The sequence below is a fragment of the Triticum urartu genome, chromosome 4, assembly GCF_003073215.2.
Source record: "Triticum urartu cultivar G1812 chromosome 4, Tu2.1, whole genome shotgun sequence".
Lineage (NCBI taxonomy): Eukaryota > Viridiplantae > Streptophyta > Magnoliopsida > Poales > Poaceae > Triticum > Triticum urartu.
In genome coordinates, this window is record NC_053025.1 from 80,890,906 (window position 1) to 80,914,879 (window position 23,974).

General features: G+C 49.1%; 2 protein-coding genes across 3 annotated transcripts; both read right to left on the reverse strand.

Moving 5' to 3' along the window:
- Positions 1 to 686: 686 nt before the first annotated feature.
- Positions 687 to 5,966, reverse strand: LOC125550786 (glycerophosphodiester phosphodiesterase GDPD4). Of its 2 annotated transcripts, none has more exons than XM_048713877.1 (9): positions 5,705 to 5,966; positions 5,522 to 5,608; positions 5,315 to 5,412; positions 4,439 to 4,499; positions 2,168 to 2,248; positions 1,899 to 1,997; positions 1,431 to 1,520; positions 1,173 to 1,300; positions 687 to 1,087 (listed from the first exon to the last, which is right to left on the reverse strand). In XM_048713877.1, the coding sequence occupies exons 1-9, from the start codon at positions 5,909 to 5,911 to the stop codon at positions 922 to 924; spliced, it is 1,017 nt and encodes a 338-aa protein (XP_048569834.1). In that variant the 5' UTR covers positions 5,912 to 5,966; the 3' UTR covers positions 687 to 921. The 2 variants fall into 2 exon arrangements, with proteins under 2 accessions (XP_048569834.1, XP_048569833.1); XM_048713876.1 differs by having other exon boundaries at positions 2,168 to 2,257.
- A 6,691-nt stretch (positions 5,967 to 12,657) lies between these two features.
- LOC125550787 (probable sucrose-phosphate synthase 5) lies at positions 12,658 to 18,218 on the reverse strand. Its single transcript, XM_048713878.1, has 10 exons — positions 17,802 to 18,218; positions 17,584 to 17,673; positions 16,110 to 16,378; positions 15,963 to 16,026; positions 14,877 to 15,875; positions 14,609 to 14,785; positions 14,475 to 14,528; positions 13,450 to 14,370; positions 13,248 to 13,375; positions 12,658 to 13,127 (listed from the first exon to the last, which is right to left on the reverse strand). The coding sequence occupies exons 1-10, from the start codon at positions 18,015 to 18,017 to the stop codon at positions 12,869 to 12,871; spliced, it is 3,177 nt and encodes a 1,058-aa protein (XP_048569835.1). The 5' UTR covers positions 18,018 to 18,218; the 3' UTR covers positions 12,658 to 12,868.
- Positions 18,219 to 23,974: the final 5,756 nt, after the last annotated feature.

Consider the following 23,974-nt stretch of genomic DNA (forward strand, 5'->3'; position numbering starts at 1 on the left):
GGTCCGACGGGCGCCTCCTTCGCTTCGCGTCGTATGGCGCCGCTCTGGCATGCCGCCTAGAGGAGGAAGCCGGCTATTTAGGCCGGACAATTCGCCAAAGTGGAGGCGGAGCCGAAGGAGGTGCCGGAGCTTCCACAAGTGCAGGAGCTTCCGCACTTGCCCGTCTACCGAGCGCCGGGCACAGAGATCGTCGAAACCTCCTATGATGAGTAGTTTTATTTGCATATGTATTATGGATTTGAGGTGTGAAATTTGAGTTTCATGGTTATGGAGAACGTTTTTGGTGTGGCGTCCGCGGCCGAGTGTGTCCGCGTCCACGGGCGTGTGGGAGGGGCGGCTTTTGGATAACATGTTACACATCCATGAACATTCGTAACTTCTCTGTGCTTAAATTCACAAGTATGCGAACAAAAAAGGGTGCATGCACGACCACCCATATTTTATAGCATTCCTATAGGACTTCTTACGTCTTCAAACAAACTGTGTTGTCAGTTCTGGCTAGTGGTAGATTGGAAAGTGTGTGGTTATACGACCACGACCTCCCAGCGAAGGTCAGACTTTGATTAGCTTGGGCATATCTCATTTCAAGGAAGATGACAGTAAAACAGACGCTTATTTAAACTTCAAAGATATGAAGATCGGTTGGCACAACAGGTTCATATTTTTGTTTAGTTTTTACTGTATGCTGAATAAATAGGAACTGCTGTTATTTGGCTATGTTGTTGGGCAAGTACCAAGGCATAACTCATTTCAATCGTAAAATCATCTACGTATGTTACTGGTCAATCTCCATGAAGAGGAAATATCAAAGAAAAAATATCTCCATGGAGAGGCAAAATCGCCTTTCTTCGGTTATGCTTCTCTCTTATAATGCAGACACAAACAATCACCGTGGAAATGCAGTGAGGTTTATAGCCATCACTACGGCAAGGCAAAACCATCTTCCATGCACTCTGTTCTGATCTCCTGCATCAGCTCCTGCAGGAGTGAAGGATTGCTTGTGACAATTGCATCAACCTGCTCATACAGCATCCTCTTCATGGAGTCGCTATCGTCAACAGTCCATGCATACACTTTTCTATCATTTCTGTGTTTCAAACCAAGCGGTTACAAATTTTAATTAGCTGTCAGACTAATTTCTTCGTCTAATTTCAAAAAAGGATAGTCATTACCTGTGCATGACCTTCATGAGCTTCTCGTGGATCAAAGGATGGTATACACCAGCAACTTTTGCCCCTTCAATCCGCACCAACTCCATTCTTCTGCCAGTGGACCAATCCATCATAACAATATAGCCAACCTATAACAGATAAATTGCATGTTTGAGTTACATTACAGAAGTGGTTGCAGCCATGTCGGCATGGATGACAGAGTGGGAGTGGGTTATTGACTTGTATTGTATTAAGAGCTGAAAATACAGAATAGTTTACCATAACATCTTTACACAACTTGATCAGATCTCGTCCTATGTCGTCACTTTTTGCCCAGATAACACAATTTTTGCAGTTTGTTCTCCTGATCTGCAAATAATGAAAATTATATTGATGCAGGATAGGTTTTTATCAAATCTGCTCAAAAACTGCAATACTGAAGACTATTATAGTCCAATGACAAATGACAGAAACTAACAAGCAGATAAAGAAGTGCACAAGTTCAATTAGATGCAGATGGATAGAGCAATAGACGATTTTGCCATGGATGAAAATGCTAATTTCAGAAGCAATACGTGATCAAGTCTTATATACCAGACTACTAACTACTGTAAGCATTTCCACTGTTACACAAATCACATATTACAATCAACAGGCCCCAATTAAGTTTAACCTCTAGAAACTGAAACGTAGATAAAGGTATAACTTTATTAAGGTAAAACAAGAAATGAGCTACCTGGAACTTACAATAGACATTACATCTTCCGCCAAACCTTTCTCAAATGAAGGAGGACCAACTTTGACATCCAGAATTACTTGCCTTACAGACTGTGATTGTGATATCAACTACAAGAGAAAAGTTCAGTAGCATAGCAATCAATTAATTCATTGAAGTGTGTGTATATCAAACATAATCCACCTATGGCAACATTTTACACAAGTCATTTGAAGCTCAAGTGATTACAATGATTACTAAAATACTACTAACAACAAAAACTCATTAGGCAAATGCTTACCTCTAGAGCATCTTCTACTTTGGGAACTTCCTGGTTGCGGACTGTTTTCGATAGCTGAAACCTCGTGGTCACCGCTTTTATCTTTGAAGACTAAAGGTCACTTTGTTAGTGTTTCGTCACCAGATCAACATATGACAAGCGTCAGCTGATGATCAGGTTGTGCTAAGGAAACTAGGACTGAATAAAAATATATGCAGCTAGTTCACAACACGCAGTTAATATTATCATTTGACTGGCTTTTGTAGCCTCGCTAAAATAATAAAGCACCACTAATGAACCAAGACCAAGACCAACAAATTTGGCAAGTTACAGCTAGATTAAACAGAAGGCGATTAAAGAGAAGATTGCTTCAAACGCCTATACCTGGATAGGAGTGCAGACAACATAGAGAAGTACAAGATGGCGAAGAAGGCCGCAAAGCGAGTTGTTGGTGAAGCAAGGGGTCGGGCATATGAGGACCTCTACCAACGGTTAGGCACGAAGGAAGGTGAAAGGGACATCTATAAGATGGCCAAGATCCGAGAGAGGAAGACGAGGGATATTGGCCAAGTCAAATGCATCAAGGACGGAGCAGGCCAACTCTTGGTGAAGGACGAGGAGATTAAGCATAGATGGCGGGAGTACTTCGACAAGCTGTTCAATGGGGAGAATGAGAGTTCTACCATTGAACTGGACGACTCCTTTGATGAGACCAGCATGCGTTTTGTGCGGCGAATCCAGGAGTCTGAGGTCAAGGAGGCTTTAAAAAGGATGAAAGGAGGCAAGGCGATGGGCCCTGATTGTATCCCCATTGAGGTGTGGAAAGGTCTCGGGGACATAGCGATAGTATGGCTAACCAAGCTTTTCAACCTCATTTTTCGGGCAAACAAGATGCCAGAAGAATGGAGACGGAGTATATTAGTACCAATCTTCAAGAACAAGGGGGGTGTTCAGAGTTGTACTAATTACCGTGGAATTAAGCTGATGAGCCATACAATGAAGCTATGGGAGAGAGTCATTGAGCACCGCTTAAGAAGAATGACAAGCGTGACCAAAAATCAGTTTGGTTTCATGCCTGGGAGGTCGACCATGGAAGCCATTTTCTTGGTACGACAACTTATGGAGAGATATAGGGAGCAAAAGAAGGACTTGCATATGGTGTTCATTGACTTGGAGAAGGCCTATGATAAGATACCGCGGAATGTCATGTGGTGGGCCTTGGAGAAACACAAAGTCCCAGCAAAGTACATTACCCTCATCAAGGACATGTACGATAATGTTGTGACAAGTGATGTCGACACTGATGACTTCCCGATTAAGATAGGACTGCATCAGGGGTCAGCTTTGAGCCCTTATCTTTTTGCATTGGTGATGGATGAGGTCACAAGGGATATACAGGAGATATCCCATGGTGTATGCTCTTTGCGGATGATGTGGTGCTAGTTGACGATAGTCGGACGGGGGTAAATAGGAAGTTAGAGTTATGGAAACAAACCTTGGAATCGAAAGGGTTTCTTAGTAGAACTAAAACCGAGTACATGATGTGCGGTTTCAGTACTACTAGGTGTGAGGAGGTTAGCCTTGATGGCCAGGTGGTACCTCAGAAGGACACCTTTCGGTATTTGGGGTCAATGCTGCAGGAGGATGGGGGTATTGATGAAGATGTGAACCATCGAATCAAAGCCGGATGGATGAAGTGGCGCCAAGCTTCTGGCATTCTCTGTGACAAGAGAGTGCCACAAAAGCTAAAAGGCAAGTTCTACAGGACGGCGGTTCGACCCGCAATGTTGTATGGCGCTGAGTGTGGGCCGACTAAAAGGCGACATGTTCAACAGTTAGGTGTGGCGGAGATGCGTATGTTGAGATGGATGTGTGGCCACACGAGGAAGGATCGAGTCCGGAATGATGATATACGAGATAGAGTTGGGGTAGCACCAATTGAAGAGAAGCTTGTCCAACATCATCTGAGATGGTTTGGGCATATTCAACGCAGGCCTCCAGAAGCTCCGGTGCATAGTGGACGGCTAAAGCGTGCGGAGAATGTCAAGAGAGGGCGGGGTAGACCGAATTTGACATGGGAGGAGTCCGTTAAGAGAGACCTGAAGGATTGGAGTATCACCAAAGAGCTAGCTATGGACAGGGGTGCGTGGAAGCTTGCTATCCATGTGCCAAAGCCATGAGTTGGTTGCGAGATCTTATGGGTTTCACCTCTAGCCTACCCTAACTTGTTTGGGACTAAAGGCTTTGTTGTTGTTGTTGACAGCTAGATTAAACAAAACAAAATGAGCTCACCTCATGAGTGCTCCAGTGGCCAACTTTTGCTGTAGAATTACCAGACATTCTTTGCAGATCCCTAACTGTGTGAATTTTGAATTAGGCCCATGATATGTTATTATAAATAAACAATTAGCATGCAGACTACTGTACTAAAGAATTTTTGGCTAATTTATATTTAAGTGTCAACTCAGTGACTAATGCTTGTTGATGCCAACTCTAATAATGTTAAACTTACAAAAGGAATATCTTTTGGGTTCCCACACTTTCTTCAAACAATGCAAACAGGCCAATACCAGAAGGTGAAACCCTTTGATAATTATAAGCTCCATTTATACTGAGGCAAACTATCATTAGAAAAGTAAGCAGCTACATGTCATTTAGTTAGAAGTAGAACTGAAAAGGAAAAAAATATCAACGTAGATGGTCTCCGAAATGTCAATGTATTAATAATGTGTGACCAAACATCCAAATGCAGATATAAATTGCATAATTCTCCATCCAATAGACAGGAGAACTTATTTAGCGTTGCATTTGCCAGTTAGTAACCAATCAGCAAGTGAGCCAGGTTGCTATGCACGAGAAAATGGTATATGATGGATCAACCTACAGTTTAATCTGCGAATAATGAATCAAACAAAGAATGTCCAAATCAAATGGTACACAACAAAAACCAATCCACAGCCCATTAGTATTATAATCTGTAACTGGTGTCTCCAGTTCCATTAATCTTGACCTATGTTCACGGATAGATACAACAAATGCAGCAATGCTTACTGAGCTCAGCTACTGCACCTAGTGAACAGTCAACAGTCGCGGGAGCAGTTCATGTTACACATAACTGGCATGTTCCAGGTCCATTATACTACTACAGCCAAGCAGGGCTTCAATTACCTGTCATGGAGCGCTAAGAGGGTTCCATCTGAGGACCTCGAAACATCCACCTCCACACAGTCTACACGGGCATCCAGAGCCATCCTGAAGGCGTCCATCTGAAACCAACAACTCACAAGTCACATCTCCGGTTAAAAAGGAAAGAAAAAGAAATCCACCCGTAACAACTTCAGTGTGAATCCGGGATGACGGTGATCTGCCACCCACCGAGTTTGGGAACGCGTTGGTGGAGTCGCCGCCGTGGGCGCACACCAGCGGCGGGCTCGGGATCCACCCGCAACTCCTCTCGCGCATCTGGAGAGGCAATAGATCGTTAGAATCAACGCGTCGCCTATAAAAGATTTCGAAAGGGGAAGAGATCTCGAAGGATGGACGGGTGTGGGGACGCACGCGGTTGAAGCGGCGGAGGCGGAAGTGGAAGAAGGCCGGAGGGACGAGCGAGAGGGCGGCGAGGAGGAGGAGCAGACGAAAGAGGCGGCTGGAAGGAAGGAGGCGGCGGAGGCGAAAGAGGAGGGTGGCAGCCGGCGAGGCCCTCTTGCCGGCGGGGAAAAGAGGGAGCGGCGGCGGCTGCCTCCCGAGCCCGAGGAGCCCTCTCATGCTCTGCCTTTCAGCGCTCTCTCGGTTCTTCCTCGCTGTGCAAACGAGGCACTCGTTTGCATATTTACCTTTGTTTTTTTTAAATTAGACTTACCTTTTTTTTCGAAATGGATCTAGCTTTATTATTCCATTAAGAGCATCTCCTCAGAATAAGAGCATGCACCCTTAAAAAGCTTTTAACTCCTCAGGAAATTTAATTTTTATCTGGTTTAACTCCTAAAAAAATACAAGCGATGCATCGGTTGCTGTCGCAGCCACTTTGTAGGAAAAAATCAACCCTTTCCTCGTGATGGCCTCTTTTCCCCGCTCACTCGCATCAATGTCGGTATTGCCTTCGGCGTCCACCTAGCCTCTGTCGTCGTCCCGCTGGCACCTTGTAGCCTTTGCCGCCCTCCTATCCCATTCCAATTCGCTCGTCGGTCGTCGCCCTTGCCGGAATCAACTCATATCGCCGGTGTCACCGCCTTGATCCTGTGGACGAAAAAACCAACCTCCTAGCTTGGTTTGGGCCAAAAGGAGTTGGTAAACGACCGACATGTCAGGCTGGTGGATCGCGATCGAGGCTCGCCGCACCACCTGACAAACAAAGCTTCACCTGGTGCAACCGATCGTCCCGATGTTGGCCTGTCCTCGGGGAGCCAGGCACAGATACCTCCCCCAGCTAGAAGAAGGTGACATCGTCGAAGGCTCATTGCTACTAGTGTTATCGCGTATCTTGCTGTTGGAAGCATGTGAGTAATGACAGAAAAGGCCTCCTGAGTACCCTACCCCGCACGAGAGCTCGGGTGCTCCCGGGTATCCTTTTTGCGCTGTTTTCTAACCTAAGTTTCCAAGTTCAGGCTGCCCTGCCTCCTTTTCCTTCTGTTTTATCTGCTCCCTCGTTGGCGAGGCCCTTTGGGAGGGGTGTGCCACGAATATTTGATCTCAGCGCTTAAATCCGACGATTCCCGATCAAGTGGTCAAAACGAGCCAATGGTTTTCTCTCTAGTTCAAGCAGAGCGACTATGCTCTGGGTCGCCGTCCTACACGTCACCCCGCTTCCAGACATTGTTGCTGAAGGAAATATGCCCTAGGGGCAATAATAAAGTTATTATTTATTTCCTTATATCATGATAAATGTTTATTATTCATGCTAGAATTGTATTAACCGGAAACATAATACATGTGTGAATACATAGACAAACAGAGTGTCACTAGTATGCCTCTACTTGACTAGCTCGTTGATCGAAGATGGTTATGTTTCCTAACCATAGACATGAGTTGTCATTTGATTAACGGGATCACATCATTAGGAGAATGATGTGATTGACTTGACCCATTCCGTTAGCTTAGCACTTGATCGTTTAGTTTGTTGCTATTGCTTTCTTCATAACTTATACATGTTCGTATGACTATGAGATTATGCAACTCCCGTTTATCGGAGGAACACTTTGTGTGCTACCAAACATCACAACGTAACTGGGTGATTATAAAGGTTCTCTACAGGTGTCTCCAAAGGTACTTGTTGGGTTGGCGTATTTCGAGATTAGGATTTGTCACTCCGATTGTCGGAGAGGTATCTCTGGGCCCTCTCGGTAATGCACATCACTCAAGCCTTGCAAGCATTGCAACTAATAAGTTAGTTGCGGGATGATGTATTACGGAACGAGTAAATAGACTTGCCGGTAACGAGATTGAACTAGGTATTGAGATACCGACGATTGAATCTCGGGCAAGTAACATACCGATGACAAAGGGAACAACGTATGTTGTTATGCGGTCTGACCGATAAAGATCTTCGTAGAATATGTAGGAGCCAATATGAGCATCCAGGTTCCGCTATTGGTTATTGACCGGAGACGTGTCTCGGTCATGTCTACATAGTTCTCGAACCCGTAGGGTCCGCACGCTTAAAGTTCGATGACGATCGTAATTAGAGTTTTTGTGTTTTGATGTACCGAAGGTTGTTCGGAGTCCCGGATGTGATCACGGACATGACGAGGAGTCTCGAAATGGTCGAGACATAAAGATTGATATATTGGAAGCCTATATTTGGATATCGGAAACGTTCCGGGTGAAATCGGGATTTTACCGGAGTACCGGGGGGTTACCGGAACCCTCCCCCCCCCGGGGGGTTAATGGGCCTACATGGGCCCTAAGGGAGAAGAGGAGGGCCGGCCAGGGCAGGCCGCGCCCCCCCTCCCCCCCTAGTCCGAATAGGACAAGGAAGGGGGCGGCGCCCCCCCTTTCCTCTTCCCCCCTTCCCCTTTCCTTCTCCAACAAGGCAAGAGGGTGGAGTCCTACTCTCGGTGGGAGTAGGACTCCTCCAGGCGCACCCCTAGGGGCCGGCCGCACCTCCCCCTCCCTCCTTTATATACGGGGGAAAGGGGACACCCCATGACACACAAGTTGATCTTCATGATCGTTCCTTAGCCGTGTGCGGTGCCCCCTTCCACCATATTCCACCTCGGTCATATCGTAGCGGTGCTTAGGCGAAGCCCTGCGTCGGTAGAACATCATCACCGTCATCACGCCGTCGTGCTGACGAAACTTTCCCTCAACACTCGGCTGGATCGGAGCTCGAGGGACGTCACCGAGTTGAACGTGTGCAGAACTCGGAGGTGCCGTACGTTCGGTACTTGGATCGGTCGGATCGGGAAGACGTACGACTACTTCCTTTACGTTGTGTCAACGCTTCCGTTGCTGGTCTACGAGGGTACGTAGACAACACTCTCCCCTCTCGTTGCTATGCATCACCATGATCTTGCGTGTGCGTAGGAATTTTTTTTGAAATTACTACGTTACCCAATAGTCGCACCACCTTCGATCCCGTCGATGAGGGAGAGTGACACACTGACGCAGCTTGGCCCGGATTTGGCCACTATTGCAACCACCTTGGAGGGTCGTCGTCGTTGCGGCCACTTCATGGATCCACCCACCACGTCCCCGAGGCCGCCATCCTGGCGTCCACCACATAACAACAATCGACAGGATCAAGCCCTTAGGCAGGGTTGTACCACGGGATCCAGCATGTGCTCGCACAGGACCCACGCTGGCAGAACCCTAAAATGGCCGGATCGGAGCCATGTCCACACCCTCGTGCAGACCAATCTGCCACTCGCACCCGTCGTGCCGCCTTAGCAGCATCCTGTGCCATCTGAACTTCTGTTTGCAGCTGATGGTGGAGTCGAGGACCTCGAAGGCCGTGACGACGGTCAACACCACCACTGCATCGCGCACGACCTCGGGAAGGACACGCTAAGAACTCAAACCAGCACATGAGGCCACCAGGAGCGTCGCCAGCCACCGCATCATGTATGTTTTGTCTTAGATTAGAATGGAAGATAACTTTTGTAACATCCCAAATTTGCAATTTTGAATGTTATACATTAGATCATTATGCATGTCATATTTTCATGCATTTTGGTTGATCCTAGAAATTTCACGCAACTCAAGGACCTTCGGAGAGAGTTGGAGATTTCGTTATTTTCATATTTGAGAATTTTCTCGAATTTGAAAAGAGGATCATTTGATTTATTTCATCTTCAATAATTTTTCCGATATCAAAAAAAATGAGAGAGGGAATAATATGACTTTCCCAAAATTGAGGAAAAATGAAGATTTAATAAATAGATCAAGTTTTGGTTTTTCCGGTGTTTATTTGCATTTTATTTGGATAGGGAAAAATGTGTGTTTTCAAAAATTGCATTTTAGGTCCGGAGTAAAGTTCTTTTTGTTCGACTCATTTTTGGGAGTCGGGGAAAATTTACTTTAGAATTTTTGGAGCCCGTTTAGATTTTCTTTTCTGTGTTTTTCTGCGCGCGAAACCGTTTAAAAAAAACTCCCGCCAGGCCAGCCGGGCCAAAGGCCCAGCCAGCCGGCCTCCTCCCAGCCGCGCGCGCGCCAGCGCCAGGCGCAGGCAGCCGCCGCCCCAGGCCGAATCCTATTAGGATTCTAGGGTAGCCCCCCCCTCTTTCCTTTGTTCCGTTTTCCTTTTTCTTCTAGGACTCTTTTTCCTACTCTATTTCTTGTTCCCTCCCCCAAGTAATCTCTCCCCTCACCAATATAAATACCCCAACACCCCCCCTCTAAACCCATCAAATCAAACCCCAAGCCCTCCACCGCACCCCACCCCGCGCCCTACACCGCCGTCGCGCCACCCCACACCCGCGCCGCCGCACCTTGCCCATGCCGCCGCCGCCCTACGCCGCCGCCGGAGCCCCTCGCCGGAGACCTCGCCGGAGGTTGCCCCGCGTCTCTTCTCCTCGGATCGTTTTCTTCTAATCGTTCCGATTCTTTTTTTCTCTTCTGATTCGTTTTCTAGATCGGTTTTTCGTTTCATTTTTTTCTCCGAAACCCTAGATCGGATTCGTTTTCGTTTTCTTTTCCGATTTAGTTTCCTTTGGACCGTTCGCCGGACCGTTCGTCCTAACGAACGTGATCACCGGATTCTTCTAGGTTAACGAACGTCCGTTCGTTTAACCGTTCTTCTTTTTCTTTTCGTCGGATTTATTCCGCGATCGCGATCTCAGATCCGATCTTTGTTCTAGTTTATCTTCTCGCTCGTTTATCGGAATCAGGTGATTCAAGCGCCTGGAGTTTCGTTTCGAAACCGCCGTTCCGTCTAATCAACTTAAACAAGTTTTTGCCCCGGTAAAATTTGACCTAGTTTCAACTTGCTAGAACCGAGTTGTTTTCTTCCGCCGTTTGTTTTTCTGTCGTCTGTTCGGTTCATTCTTTCTTTGCAACCGGAGTTCTTAAGTTGAACTTCCTGGTTCGTTCTCTTGTTCGAGTTTTACCTGTGCATTAGATGAGTACTTATTGTGTGCTTGTTGTTTGTGTGCGATAGATCACCCGGATTGCGTCGCCTGTTACTTCGATTCCCTAGGTCTCGCGGATCATCAGCATGGCAAGTAACACTTTGATCATACCTTTCTACAACCCATGTTTTATTGCATTAGATCAATCCTTTCACCCTGCATGATTAGGATCTAATTAAATTGTGGGATGGGAAGTAGATGAGGTAGTACCTATTACCTGTATTACTATGAAACCTTTGGGAGTTACTTCTACGTTTGCTTATTATGCCAAGCTATGCTAGTAGACGTGGATTGGGTGAGTGAAATCCATGACAGATGTGAGTTGATAATTTTAATGGTTTATCTAAGGTGGCAACTTAAACACACATCTGGGTGGATTGAGGCACCTGATGTCTATCAGGACTTGCCTGTTTTCTTTTGGACCGCCACCCAGGCTCAAAGGGATCATAAGATCTTTCATGCTAGAAACTTCCGTGTGCAGCCACAAGCCATTATGGGCTCTGGCATAGTTGACTAAGTTGTGCGAACTCTTACAGTGGTAGACTAGCAGATGTAGGGGATGTAGGTGTACCAGTCTACCCGATCGTAAGGTGCTAGCGCTTCTGAAAGGCTATGTCTCGGTCATCCGTTTCTCAAACACCATGTAGTGCGAGAAATCCAACGGAGGCGATCGAGTCTTGTGGGGAAAAGTGCGCAAACCTCTGCAGAGTGTACAAACTAATCATGATTAGCCGTGTCCCCGGTTATGGACATCTTGAGTATCTAGTTCTTGGATTATCCTGTTGATCTCATCACGTTACTTTAAATGAATATTGTTGGGTTTTAATGATGTTACTTTAATTGGGATTGAGAATGCTGTCAACCATTCTCGATGTTTCACAACCACCATGATAGTTAAATAAACTTATTCCTTTGGAGTAGGGAAAAACTGGCTTTACGCAAAACTGTAACCATAGAGCTTTCCACCAGCCATATATGCATATACTATAGTTGCTGCATTTCATTACTCTCTATGTGTTACTTTGCCAGCATATTCCATGTGCTGACCCGTTTTCGGGCTGCAACTTCTCATGTTGCAGACTTTTCAGACGACGATTGAGGTGTTTTAGGTCGTGGTTCTATACTCAGTGATGCTGTTGGAGTTGATGGACCCATTTATCTTCCGAGTCTTCCGCTGTTATCGTTATTAGATGGCCTTAAGCCATATTTATTGTAATAAGTTCTCTTTGAGACAACGATGTAATAAATGTGTGATTGCCACTCTGCTATAAATCCTTCGCTGTACTGTGTGGTGTCAGCATTACTGATCCAGGGATGACACCGGAGCACAGTAGACTTGATCCATTCGGGTCGGGTCGCCACAACTTTTTATCCTCCAAGTCTTATATACAGCCATATATACCAACCTTTGGCCTCCTTTGGTCCCATAGGATATAGAAATATCATAGAAATAGAAAAAATATAGAAAAAGAGATGACATGCATCTGAATTCGTATAGGGAAAGAGATGCCATTTGATGCATAGGAAATAAAATTTTCATTGAGTCTATGCTACTATTTTTTTTTGAAATGTGAAGCATTGGTTCCTCTTCTACGTAGGAATAGAAATCCATGCCTACAAACCAGATGACTTTAAAGGACTTTTCCTACAAAAATCTTATAGAATTCCTATGGTTTATCTGTCACAAAAAAAATCCTATGATTTATATAGGGTAGAAAGATCATATGTGAAATTCCTTCAAACCAAAGGAGGCCTTGGATGCTCGGGGAAAATTCGGCTCGGGAGGTTCGGTTGTGGGCTTCATCCTATCGCCCAGACATGCATCATGTATGTTTAGTGATAGATTAGAGTTTGAGATATCTTTTTATCCTCGAATGCAATATCCAACAAATTTAACATACTTGTCTCGGTTCATATCCAAGTAAAATTTCATAAAAATAAACATCATTTTCACATGCAATTTCTTTCTTGCGTTCATTTATAAAGTGTATATATATGTACAACAGACCTCAGGGACAGGGAGGCATGCTAAGACATAAAAAATTATTAGCCACATGTTTGCTCATGCTTGCACATTCATAAAATTTTTATACTACCTTTTCTGCAGTCATCTTCCTGCCAGAATTACAGTGCGTACGACCGTACGAGCTGTGCTCTCTCACATGGACTTGAGAAGGTCGGAGACGGCCTGGCCTTCAGCGAGCGTGACGATGTTGGGGGAGTCCATGGCCACGACGTCCTGCGTGGCGTACCCGTCCTCGCCGCGGACGAGCTGCTCGCTGCCGCGCGAGACCATCCCCGGCAGGATCAGCGTCCTGTGCAGCCCCGGGAGGAGCTTCTCGCGGTCGGTGTCCCCGGTCTCGCCGACGAGCACCGCCACCTTGGCGAGGTCGATGCCCCACTGTATCGACAGGTACCTGCACATCCATCCATCCAGAAATTGGTTTGATTGATCAGAGACGAAACTGTTCAGACACTGAACCATCTGACATGAACGAGAGTTTGATTGATCTGAAATGAATCCCCATCTTCTTCACCTCAAGGCGCGTGGGCGGGAAGCGGAGAGAGGGATGACGTTGAGGCGCGTGCAGGCGCGCGTGTAGACGAGGTTGCACCGGAACCCGCGCATCCGCAGCGCCTGCCTGATCGAATCCACCTTCTTCACCTGCACGAAAAGCTCATCAGAGGCGTGCCCACGGCGGAGGACCGGCCGGTCTACTCTGGCAGTGCTCTGCTGACCTTGGACGCGTCGGTGGCGGCGTAGGCGTGGCAGTGCAGGGAGCCGGCGGACACATCGACGGCGAGGTCGGACGCCTGCGCGTCCTCGGCCTTCCCGAGCCTCGGCACGACGGTTTTCACGTGGTCGCCGGGCCACCGGAACGCCACGTGGCCCGAGTACTCCTCGTCGGCCGTGAGCTCCTTCCACGGGTAGCATATCTCCGCGCCGCTGCTGCAAATCAGCGCGTCGAAGCCGGCCGGGTCGGCGCCGCAGGCCTTGAGCGTCTCCGCGGCCTCGGGGATGGTCATGCCGGTCGAGAGCACGTACCCCTGCCGCCCGCCCGCGCCGTCACCGGCCGACATCGCCGCGTCGATGGCTTTCTTGAGCTGCTCGACGTCGGGCTTGCCGTCGTCGCCGTAGCAGTCGACGGCGACGACGAGGAGGCTCTGCCTCCTGCCGGGCGCGAAGCCCAACGCCCTGCCGGAGCCCTCGCGCCGGTCGGCCGCCGGGCGGCGGCGTAGGGCGTCCATGATCAGCGCGGCGGAGTCCCCGGCATTGAGGTCGCTGGAGGCGTCCACGGAGATCTGGAGCGAGAGGCCGCGGAGCGAGTCCGAGAGGGAGTCGCCGCCGCCCATGCTCGGCGAGGCGGCCGGGACGCCAGGGACGCGGAGGCGCTGGTGCGGCGACGGGTGGTCGCAGTAGGCGGCGACGTGGGAGAGGTAGAGGCGGCAGTGGTGCGGCCAGGAGAAGCGGTGGATGTTGCGCAGGCCGTTGCGGCGGCTCTCCAGCCACTGCCCCTTGTCGGCGAGCAGGCTGAGCAGCGCGCCGGTGATGGCCTCGGCGGAGTGCGGGTCCACCAGCAGGCCGTTGTGAAGCGCCTTGAGGATGTCCACCGGCCCGCCGTTCTTGGTTGCCACCACGGGCAGACCATAAGCGGCGGCCTATCAAAGCAGCAAGACCAGAGAATTCTCATCGGCAACGAATTTGTGAATGGTCATGTCGCATCCATCTCACAGAAATATAACCCGATGGATCTTGTTCTTACCTCGATGATTGTGAGGCCGAACGGCTCTACAAGAGCCGGGTTGATGAACACTCCCTGCGAGTTAAAACATGTCAGATATGTGGGCATAGTGGAGGGGGAAATATGGCGGGGACTTTTTCAAAATTTTGTACTACCTTGGTCTTGGCGGCGAGGCGGTAGATGTGAGGCACGTCCGTCTGCTTGTGGTGCTTGGGATAAGCCACCTGGCCGTAGAGGTCGTAGCGGTCGATGAGCTTCAGCACCGCCGTCAGCACCGTGCCGCCACCGCCGGCCATGTCGTCGATGTCGTCTCTGTTCCCCAGTATCAGCGTCTGCATCCATTTCCATTGCAGAGGATCAAACAAGTGAATTCGCTCTGCCGTTCCGATCATCACAACTGGAGTATAATAGAATGTAGGTTACCAGGTTGGCGAGCTCCCGGAGCTTCCGGCTCTCGCCGTACGCCTTGAGCAGCGTGGTGACATTCTTCTTGGGGTCCGGCCGCGACAGCGCCAAGATCATCGGCTTGTGCGGGTTGGTGAAGAACCTCAGCACCTCTGACCAAATGGGGGGCAGAGCCTTGTTGGCCTTGACGGGGTCGATGAGCATCTGGAGGTCGGCGCCGTCCCCGTCGGCGGTGTCCTGGGTGTCGACGAAGCTGAAGTCCATGCCGGGCGGGATGACGGCCATGCGCGGCATGTAGCGGCCGAGGCTGCTGACGCCGCGACGCTGGCGGACGCGGAGCTTGCGCTCCACCATGAGGTCGAAGCCGTCGTAGAGGCCCCACTGCTCCTCGATCTCCTGCTTGGTGCTGGTGACCACCATCTCCGCCGTGTCCAGCCCGGTCTCCTCCGCCTCGATCCGCCGCGCGATCTTGTACGTGCCCTGGATCTCGGGCCCGTGCATGCGGCCCAGCTTGAGCAGCTGCTCCAGCTTGTTCCGCCCCAGCGAGTGGCCCGTCATCACCATGGGCACGTTGAGCGCGCTCGCGAGGTTCGCCGCCACCTCCGCCGCGTCCGCGTAGTGCCCGTGGATCACGTACGGCCACACCGGCGCCGCCAGCGCCGTCGCCGGGGCGTCGCTGGGCGGCGGCTGGAGCTGCTCGCCCAGCGCACGCGCCACGTTGGTGACGTGCGAGAGCGCGCGGTCCACGAACTCGGGGATGTGCGGCCACAGCTCCTCCTTGGGAATGTACTGGTCGCGTGGCCCGCAGGGCAGCCGCACGATGTACGCCCCCGCTCCGCCGGACTCGTCGCCGTCGTCGTCGTCGGCGCCGCCCGAGGACAGGCGCTCGAGCATCTCCACCGGCTCGCCGTAGGTCCAGTCGACGTCGGGGCAGGAGATCTGCCGCGTCAGGAGATCCACGCGGTGCACCCCCGCCGTCGCCGCCAGCGCCCGGGCCAGCTCCACCACGTACTTCACCTGCCCATGTCATCAATCAAGAAAGAAAAAAGACAAGTCAGCGCAAGTCCACGAGACGTGCCAACGCTTGGACTAGACTTGACCGACCTGGCCGCCGGTGTCGGAGTCTCGCCCGAGCTCCATGTTCTCCCCACGCACGAGCCCATGGATGCTGAAGAATTCCAACAAAAAACATCGTATGATCAGTGTCAAGTTCATCTCAAGGGCCACTCGGTGTGTGTGTGCGCGTGTCACCTGATGAGGACGATGTAGAGGTTTCTGTTCTTGCTCTGCTCGTCCTCGTCGTCAGAGACGAGCCGCACCTCGGAGTTGATCCTCGCCAACCGGGTGCGCTGCTGCGGCTGCTGCTCGTCGGCGGACAGGTGCGCGGCGGTGCCGTCGGGCTTGGGGACGGTCTCCTTCTCGCCCTCCGAGAGCTCGGCGAGGTCCTCGGCGGCCTCCAAGCTGCCCAGCTCTTGCTCCAGCTTCCGCCGAGCCACCTCCTGCGAGTAATCTCTCTCCACCTACACATCCATCCACAAAAGTGAAGTTCATCAATGGGACAAGTTAGATTCGCTTCGGTAAAAAAAGATTCGCTTCCGTAGTATTTTGAACTACAACAGCGTCACTTATTTCCGGACGGAGACACTAATATCTGAACTTAAAATTCAGAGTTTGACGTCTTTTCTACGACTAATGCCTGTTTGGAACAAATCTGTTGGTCCGAAAGTGAGAAAGACGCACTGTCTCTGCATACTCTCTGAAATCATGGCAAAGAAAAAAAATCAGTACTTCAAAATGATATAAAAAATAGCATTTTTGAAGCACTGGTTTTGTTCTTTTTGTCACGACTTCCATGAATATTCTTTCATGATAAATTTTTGCAAGCACGCAAAACATTTATCAAAGCTTTCTACGCAAATTCTGGATTTTTTTACTGTTCATTCAGGACTATTTGAGCTCGTGAGCAGATACTCTACGTCCCAACATGTGCAACTAGTTTCCTATCCTTGTAGCTGGTACAAATCGCTGGTATAAATCGAGACATCAAAGTAAGTGTGAATTGGGTGTGATTTTCTTTTTCTGTAAAAATGTGCTTGTAAAGACTTGTGGATGTTTAATATATGGAGTTAGGCCTTTGCTTAAAAAAGAGAGAGTAAGTGTACCTGTTTTCTCAAAAGAAAAGAAAAGTAAATGTGCATGCTGCAACTGGCAACAGGGTGTGCCTATGCGCAGTGGGCCCAGTTTGTTGGGAAGATAGGAAGTGTAATAATTTTCTGAAACAGATTGCAGACAATACGTGTGGTCGCGGAGACCAGTGCCGTTTTTGCAACAAAGTGTGAGCTACGTGAAGTTTGCTCTCATTTCTCAAACTAGGGGTAAAGCCAGAAAGCAGTACTCACTCCCTCCAATGGATGGAGCCATGGGCCAAAGGCAACCCCACAGTAAAAAACTCGAGACGAGACCAAAAGTGACCCAGCCCAACAAATTACCATAAACTCGCGGACAATTAAGGCAGACCTCCCGAGTGCCCTATGGGCCAGGCCAAGCGGGCCGCCGACATTGAACACGAGGTTTGTTTTTTTCCGTTTGAAGCAAAAGGGAAACCCGATGGCGAACGCAAGGAAAAGCAGGGCACGTGAAGGCCCATATGCACGCGTGCTCCGCCCACGGACGGCATCCATGGCCATCCATGGCGCACGGCGGCCGGAAACAGAGCAGCGTGTACCTGCTTCTTCTGCCTGGCGACGTTCCAGATCCTCCAGCACAGGTTCTCCAGCCGGTTGTTCCGCTCCTGGCTGTTCCGCATCGCCACCACCTGCAATCATCAGCCCATCTTGTTCGTCAGCCATCGTCCTCCACGGCGCCGGCGATCAAGCAAGCACGATCGGTTGATTAAGCTAGGCTGAGAGGGCGAGCGGCCATGGTCGGTTGATCTTTACTTACCTTTGTCCATGTCTTGTGGAGGGCCTGGTCGTCGAAGCTCCGGACGACCTCCTCCACGAAGTACCTGGTGGGGTTGTAGGCGGCGCTGGACTCCTCCGACGCGAGCGCCGGCGCCGGCTCCAGCGGCGGCAGCGACACCCCTTGCACCCGCAGCTTGGACCCGGCGTCGAGGATCGCCTCCAGGTACCCGTTGATCCACTCGTTCCCCACCGCCATCTCGATCGGCCTCCCTCGAGCTAGGCTAGCTACTCTGCCGCCCCTTCACTGAAAATCCGAGCCTGACAACGATCGGCTTATATACGTGTGCGGATGGGCGCTCGTGTGGCGCGCTTTCATGGCCTCGAGGTGTGGTGCAGGGGGAAAGATGGAAAGAGATGAAGCCGGGTGCTACTATATCCTCCAACGCACCAGCATATTTCCTTTCGGTGCTTTTCTTGAACTGTATTGGGGTATTTTTTTGGGTACTATTTTGTAGGAGTATTTTGCTTTGTTTTGTTTTTGTGTGATGATGGGTGTGAGATTCTACGGCGGTTATGCGTCGATCTATCTCGTTGGGGCGGATGGGAGGAGAGGAATAAAGCGAAAAGAAAAAGAGGAGATATATGCCTCTGCCTAGTGGCTGGCTAGGTATGATATGTGATATGGCCCGGCGAGTGGCGACCGCGACGGCGTTCGTGCAACGCTGCGTGCATGCCGTTGGCACACGTATCGACGATCGACGCAATATGCCTGAGCATATGCCTTTCTGTTCCGCTTTGCCGGTATCGTTCCTCCTAGTGCTTTTTTTTTTTCGGTTTTGTTATTCCATGTTTTGGTCGACAAGTTGTACCGGCCACCTGGACAGTGGTACGATCTTTTCACGAGTCGGCGTATCGTTTTGTTTGGTGGGAGAAGCTGCCGGTTCTGTGTGATGCGTGTCAGGAGGGCGATTAATTAATTATTACACCGTCTCGTTTGTGCTAAGCGGCAATATTATTGTTGGTTTGAAAGCGATGTGGTATGTACTGTGATGGCGCCACGGTAGATAGATTCCCAGGAGGGACTGTTGTGTGATGGGTGACACATGATCCAAGGCGCTGTCAACCGTAGGTTCGACACCTTGATTGTTGTTAATCATACAGAAGGAAACTTCTAGTCTATGGGAAAGATAAGCCCTGACAAGTGACAACACACGGAGTCCACTGGCTCCCAAAACTTATGCCAATCCAATCCATTGGAAGAGAGTTGTGCAATCCATGGACACAGAGTATTTGTGTCTTGCCAACTTCACTTCCCTGGCACCATACCCCTAGAGACATTCTAGGGTTCCCACCTAACCCCCGGCGGCGATCGCTAGGGTTCCCATCTATCCCACCAAAAATCCACAAAATCTCACGTGAGACCTCCCCCGTGGAGCGTTCCTTGCATGATCCACCAACGTTGCGAGAGAGACGGCGATTTTGCATGACGGAACCGGAGCAAACTCCGCCGCCGGCTGCCGCCGCGGGAGCCGAGGACGGAAGGGTTGAACATGAAGGGATCAGGGCTAACCTAGAGGACAGATTCTAGGGGCTGAATCTCCATGGAGAAGAAGAGGAGGAATTGGATCTGTCTGGAGAGATTGAGGGGCTGATCGAAGAGACAAGATGGGTTGCAGTCTTTAGGGTTCATACCCAGAAACCCTTTAGTCATGTATCCCTGTGTAAGTCTTTGAGGAACGCATGGACGGCGGCGCAGGGTGTGACCTTCAAGCCAATGGGCGAAAACATATTCCTGGCGCAACTGATGTGCCTTGGTGATTGGAACAGAGTGATCAATGGAGGCCCCTGGCTCTTTCGCAAGGCGGCAGTAGTCATTGTGGAGTATGATGGAATTGTGAATGTGAATGACTACAAACTGGATCTTATCCCCGCGTGGGTACGTATTGTTGGAATCCTAGATGGTCTATGAAAAACAAAGCAATTGCGGAGAAGATTGCGAGGAAGGTCGGTATCCCTCCAATAAAAGTTATTGTGAATGAAGGACGAATTAACCCAACCAAATATCTGCGAGCTAGGGTTTTTCTCCCCCTAGATGTTCCACTGGTGTCCATCTGACACTGAAAGAGAGCAAGAGGTATCCGGTGGAATATGAAAAACTCCCGGACTTCTGTGATTTCTATGGTATGATCGGACATTTAGTAACAGAATGTGGTGATGGAACCCATAGAGCAGAGGACTGTGAATGGGGCAACTGGTTAATGGTTAAGTTTGACGACTCGTCAGGAGGAACTGGGTATGGTCGAGGTGGTGGTCGTGGTTCAGGCCATGGAGGAGAGATGTGAACAAAGGGAGGGGATTTGAGGATGACAGAAACATGGCACCAAGAAGTGCAGGGAGGGGAAATGCTAGAGATCTAAACCCCCAAGAACCTGACAACATGGACATGGAAAGAGGGAATGATCCTCAAGGGAAAGATGTTGTGCCATTCGCTAGAAAGCATCTCATTAATCAGGATGGGACTGTTAATACAACAGTTAATTCCCCTATGGCACCGCCACTAGGGTTTGTCACCGATCAAGTCCTACTGATCGAACACACAGGTGGAGGACAGATTGATAAAACCCTCATGAGTACCCCTCAAAGGATACATGATAACAAAAGGCTGAAGGCCAATATGTCGGAGTCGACAGAAGAATCAGCGGCGTCCTCCTCCGGGGAGGGTCGCCGATCGCAATGAAACTTATAAGTTGGAACTGTCGGCGTTTGCTCGGAGCCCCGACAGTGAGATCGCTTCTGGACATCCAGAGGCGGAACAATCCAGATGCGTTTTTTCTGTCTGAAACACAATTGGATGAGATTAAGGCAGAAGAGGTAATGAGGAAACTGAGGATGGATCATAGGATTGTGGTCCCCTGTCTTGATGGTAGAAGCGAAGGTTTACTATTAGTCTGGAAGAAGGAGGTGAGGATCTACTCCCGGACTAATACGTTTAATTGCATTGATGTCTCCATTGAAGAAGTGGATGGTAGAGTATGGAAGCTTACGGGTTTGTATGGAGAACCAAGCTGGGATAATAAGAATAAAACATACCAGCTGATCCGAGACCTTCATGCCCACTCTAACTTACCGTGGGTCGTTATTGGTGACTTCAACAAAATATTACTATCGTCAGAAAAAGAAGGAGGAGTCCAGCGGCAATAGTCTAGGCTAAAAACTTTCCAAGATGCCCTGTCATACTACTCCTTGGAGGATATTGGATACCATGGCGACAAGTTTACCTTTTTCAGAGGAGGACTGCGAGAAAGGTTGGATCGAGCAGTATCAAACCCGGGATGGATGGATATGCATCCTTTATGTGGTCTTGTGAACCTGGATATGGGCGAGTCAGACCACAGACCTATTTGTCTGGATACTGAATACCTGGTGGGTGTCGCAGCTCAACGGCGTCGGCCAGGAAGAAAATTTGAGGCAAGATGGCTTGAATAGGAATTGGTGGAGGAAGTACTGAAAACGGCTTGGCAGAAGGCAGTCGTAAGATGGCTTTGTCCCTCGGCTAGTGAGAAGCTAGCAGCAGTGCAGAAAGATCTTCACCAGTGGGACAGAAAAGTTTTAAAGGGCCCTCGAGCAAGACTGAAAACAGCGCATCAGGAACTAGAAGCATTGATGTGAGGGCCATATGATGCTAATGCATGGGCGAAACATCAGGACCTGATGCTCAAAATTGAAAACCTCTTAGAGCAGGAGGAGATTTACTGGGCCCAAAGAGGGCATGCAAAGTGGACCCGCCGCGGTGACCGTAATACCAAAATTTTTTCATCAATTTTCTTCGGCACGTAGGCGTCATAACTTGATCAAGAGATTGAATAATAATAATAATGCATGGGTTGAGGGGAATGAGAACCTCAAACCTATGATTTTTGATTATTTCCAGAACCTGTTTTTATCGGAGGCAGGGCTGATCGGTGAAGGCTTGCTGAACATAGTAAAACCTGTGGTGATGGGGCAAATGAATGATCTCCCAACTGCTCCTTACACGAGGGATGAGGTTAAAAAAGCTTCAAATAGGAGATATGAAAGCCCCAGGCCCTGATGGGCTTCATGCCATCTTCTTCAAACATTTTTGGCATATCGTTGGAGAGGAACTAACAGATGAAGTGTTACAAGCGATAAATAACAGGAAAATTCCTAATGGGTGGAATGACACTAATGTGGTGCTAATACCCAAAGTGGACAGCCCATAGCTAATTACACAGTTTAGGCCCATCAGCTTATGTAATGTGGTGTACAAGATCATTTCAAAAATGTTGGCGAACAAGTTGAAAAAAGTCCTGCCTGATTTGATTTCTCCTACACAAAGTGCGTTTGTACCATGTAGATTAATCACTGATAATGTGTTGATTGCTTATGAGTGCTTTCATTCCATAAAGAAGCGAACACATGGGTCAAATGGTATTTGTGCAGTTAAACTGGACATGCTAAAAGCATATGACAGAGTAGAATGGGATTTTTTGAGGTAGATGATGATGAGGTTGGGGTTTCATGCACAATGGATTGAGTTAATTATGGAGTGTGTCTCCTCTATTAAATATCATATCAGATTTAATTACACAGCGACAGATGAATTTATACCAACCAAAGGCTTAAGACAGGGAGACCCCCTGTCTCCTTACCTTTTTTGATCTGTTTTGAAGGACTATCAAGTATGTTAATGCATGAAGAAGAAATGGGTGTAATTGAAGGAATAAAAATGGCAAGGAATGCCCCTCAATATCTCACCTTTTGTTTGCAGATGACTCTCTAATTCTTATGAGAGCCACCGTACAGAATGCAAGTAATTTCAAGAGGATTCTGGATACGTATTGTGAGAGCTCGGGACAGCGTGTAAGTACACCCAAATCTAATGTATTTTTCAGTCCCAATACCAGAGTTAGTGAAAGAGAGGTTGTTTGTGGACTGCTCAATATATTAACTGAAGCTTTGTCTGATAAGTACTTGGGACTACCGATAATTGTGGGTGTTGATAGAAGTGATTGTTTTCAACACCTTGTTGACAAAGTATGTCAGAGGCTGAAGGGTTGGAAGGAAAAATTCTTATCAATTCAAGGTAAAGAAATCCTTCTCAAAGCGGTAGAGCAGGCAATTCCAACTTCTCTCCCCCTGGCCCCTCCGCCTATTTTGAATTCCTCCCTCCCGCCTTTCATGACATCAATCTATTAATCTCCCGCAATCTAAAATAGAGATGTCAATATTATTCATGGATTAAGGTATCTGTGCATATCCAGCCCCTGCGGTGAACAGAAGGTCAATCTAAATGGCTAGATCAGAGATGGATGGCACAGAAGCATTGACAAGTTTCAAAACTTACAAATCATTATGTGTTGCCTATCTCCAATCCGATCTGATTATGCCTATTCTTTTGTTTAGAACCATGGTTGACACTACACCATGGTGGGGGTACAATCAGATGTCACAAAGTGTGCTACGTTTTGAGGTACAACACCTATCAGGGAGAAATCGCCTTCTCTACGACATGGTGCTGCCAATTCATGGGCTAGGGTGTTTATCGCTCGGCCCACCATGCTGATCTTGCACACTGTGAATCTTTCCATCAACATCTTGATATCGTTTACCAGGGCATGGTTGGCTGATTTGCAGATTGGCCGCAGGGAGGGGGGAAGCCATAGGAGCCCATCGATACTGGGTCGACGACTGCCGCAGGAGGACGCCGCGGACGCACGCATGAAAGTGCGTCGCCCCGCGGACGGGGAGTGCGTCGATGTCGAGTGGAGCCTCCTGAAGCCAAGCGGAGTCGTCGACGACAAACACGAGCACGCCGAGACGGATCTCGCGGCCCTCAGCCAAACCTCCGCCTGAAACCATGATGTAGGGGATCGGAAAAATTGCAACTTCTCCAAAAAGTCACTAAGACACCTGCCCCACGGTGGGCGCCAACTGTCGTGGTTCTAAGTCTGACAGTAGAATGGGGGGTAGGTATGTAGAGGCAAGATCCTAGCTATGGATGAGTTGTACACGCGAGTTTTACGAGTTCAGGCCCTTCTCGGAGGAAGTAACAACCCTACGTCTCGGAGCCCGGAGGCGGTCGACTGGATATATGCGTGTGAGTTACAGGGGGTGCGAACCCTTGTCCCAGAGGAGGGGGGTGGCTTATATAGAGTGCGCCAGGACCCCAGCTCCCCTCTGTTACACAGGGTT

Coding starts and splice junctions, on each gene's coding strand:
- LOC125550786 (XM_048713876.1), bottom strand. CDS start 5,911: ATGAGAGGGCTCCTCGGGCTCGGGAGGCAGCCGCCGCCGCTCCCTCTT. Junction 4,500..5,314: donor CTCTTAGCGCTCCATGACAG/GTAATTGAAGCC, acceptor TCACACAGTTAG/GGATCTGCAAAGAATGTCTG. Junction 1,088..1,172: donor CTCATGAAGGTCATGCACAG/GTAATGACTATC, acceptor TTTGAAACACAG/AAATGATAGAAAAGTGTATG.
- LOC125550787 (XM_048713878.1), bottom strand. CDS start 18,017: ATGGCGGTGGGGAACGAGTGGATCAACGGGTACCTGGAGGCGATCCTC. Junction 16,027..16,109: donor CTCTACATCGTCCTCATCAG/GTGACACGCGCA, acceptor GGAATTCTTCAG/CATCCATGGGCTCGTGCGTG. Junction 14,786..14,876: donor TCCGGGAGCTCGCCAACCTG/GTAACCTACATT, acceptor AAATGGATGCAG/ACGCTGATACTGGGGAACAG.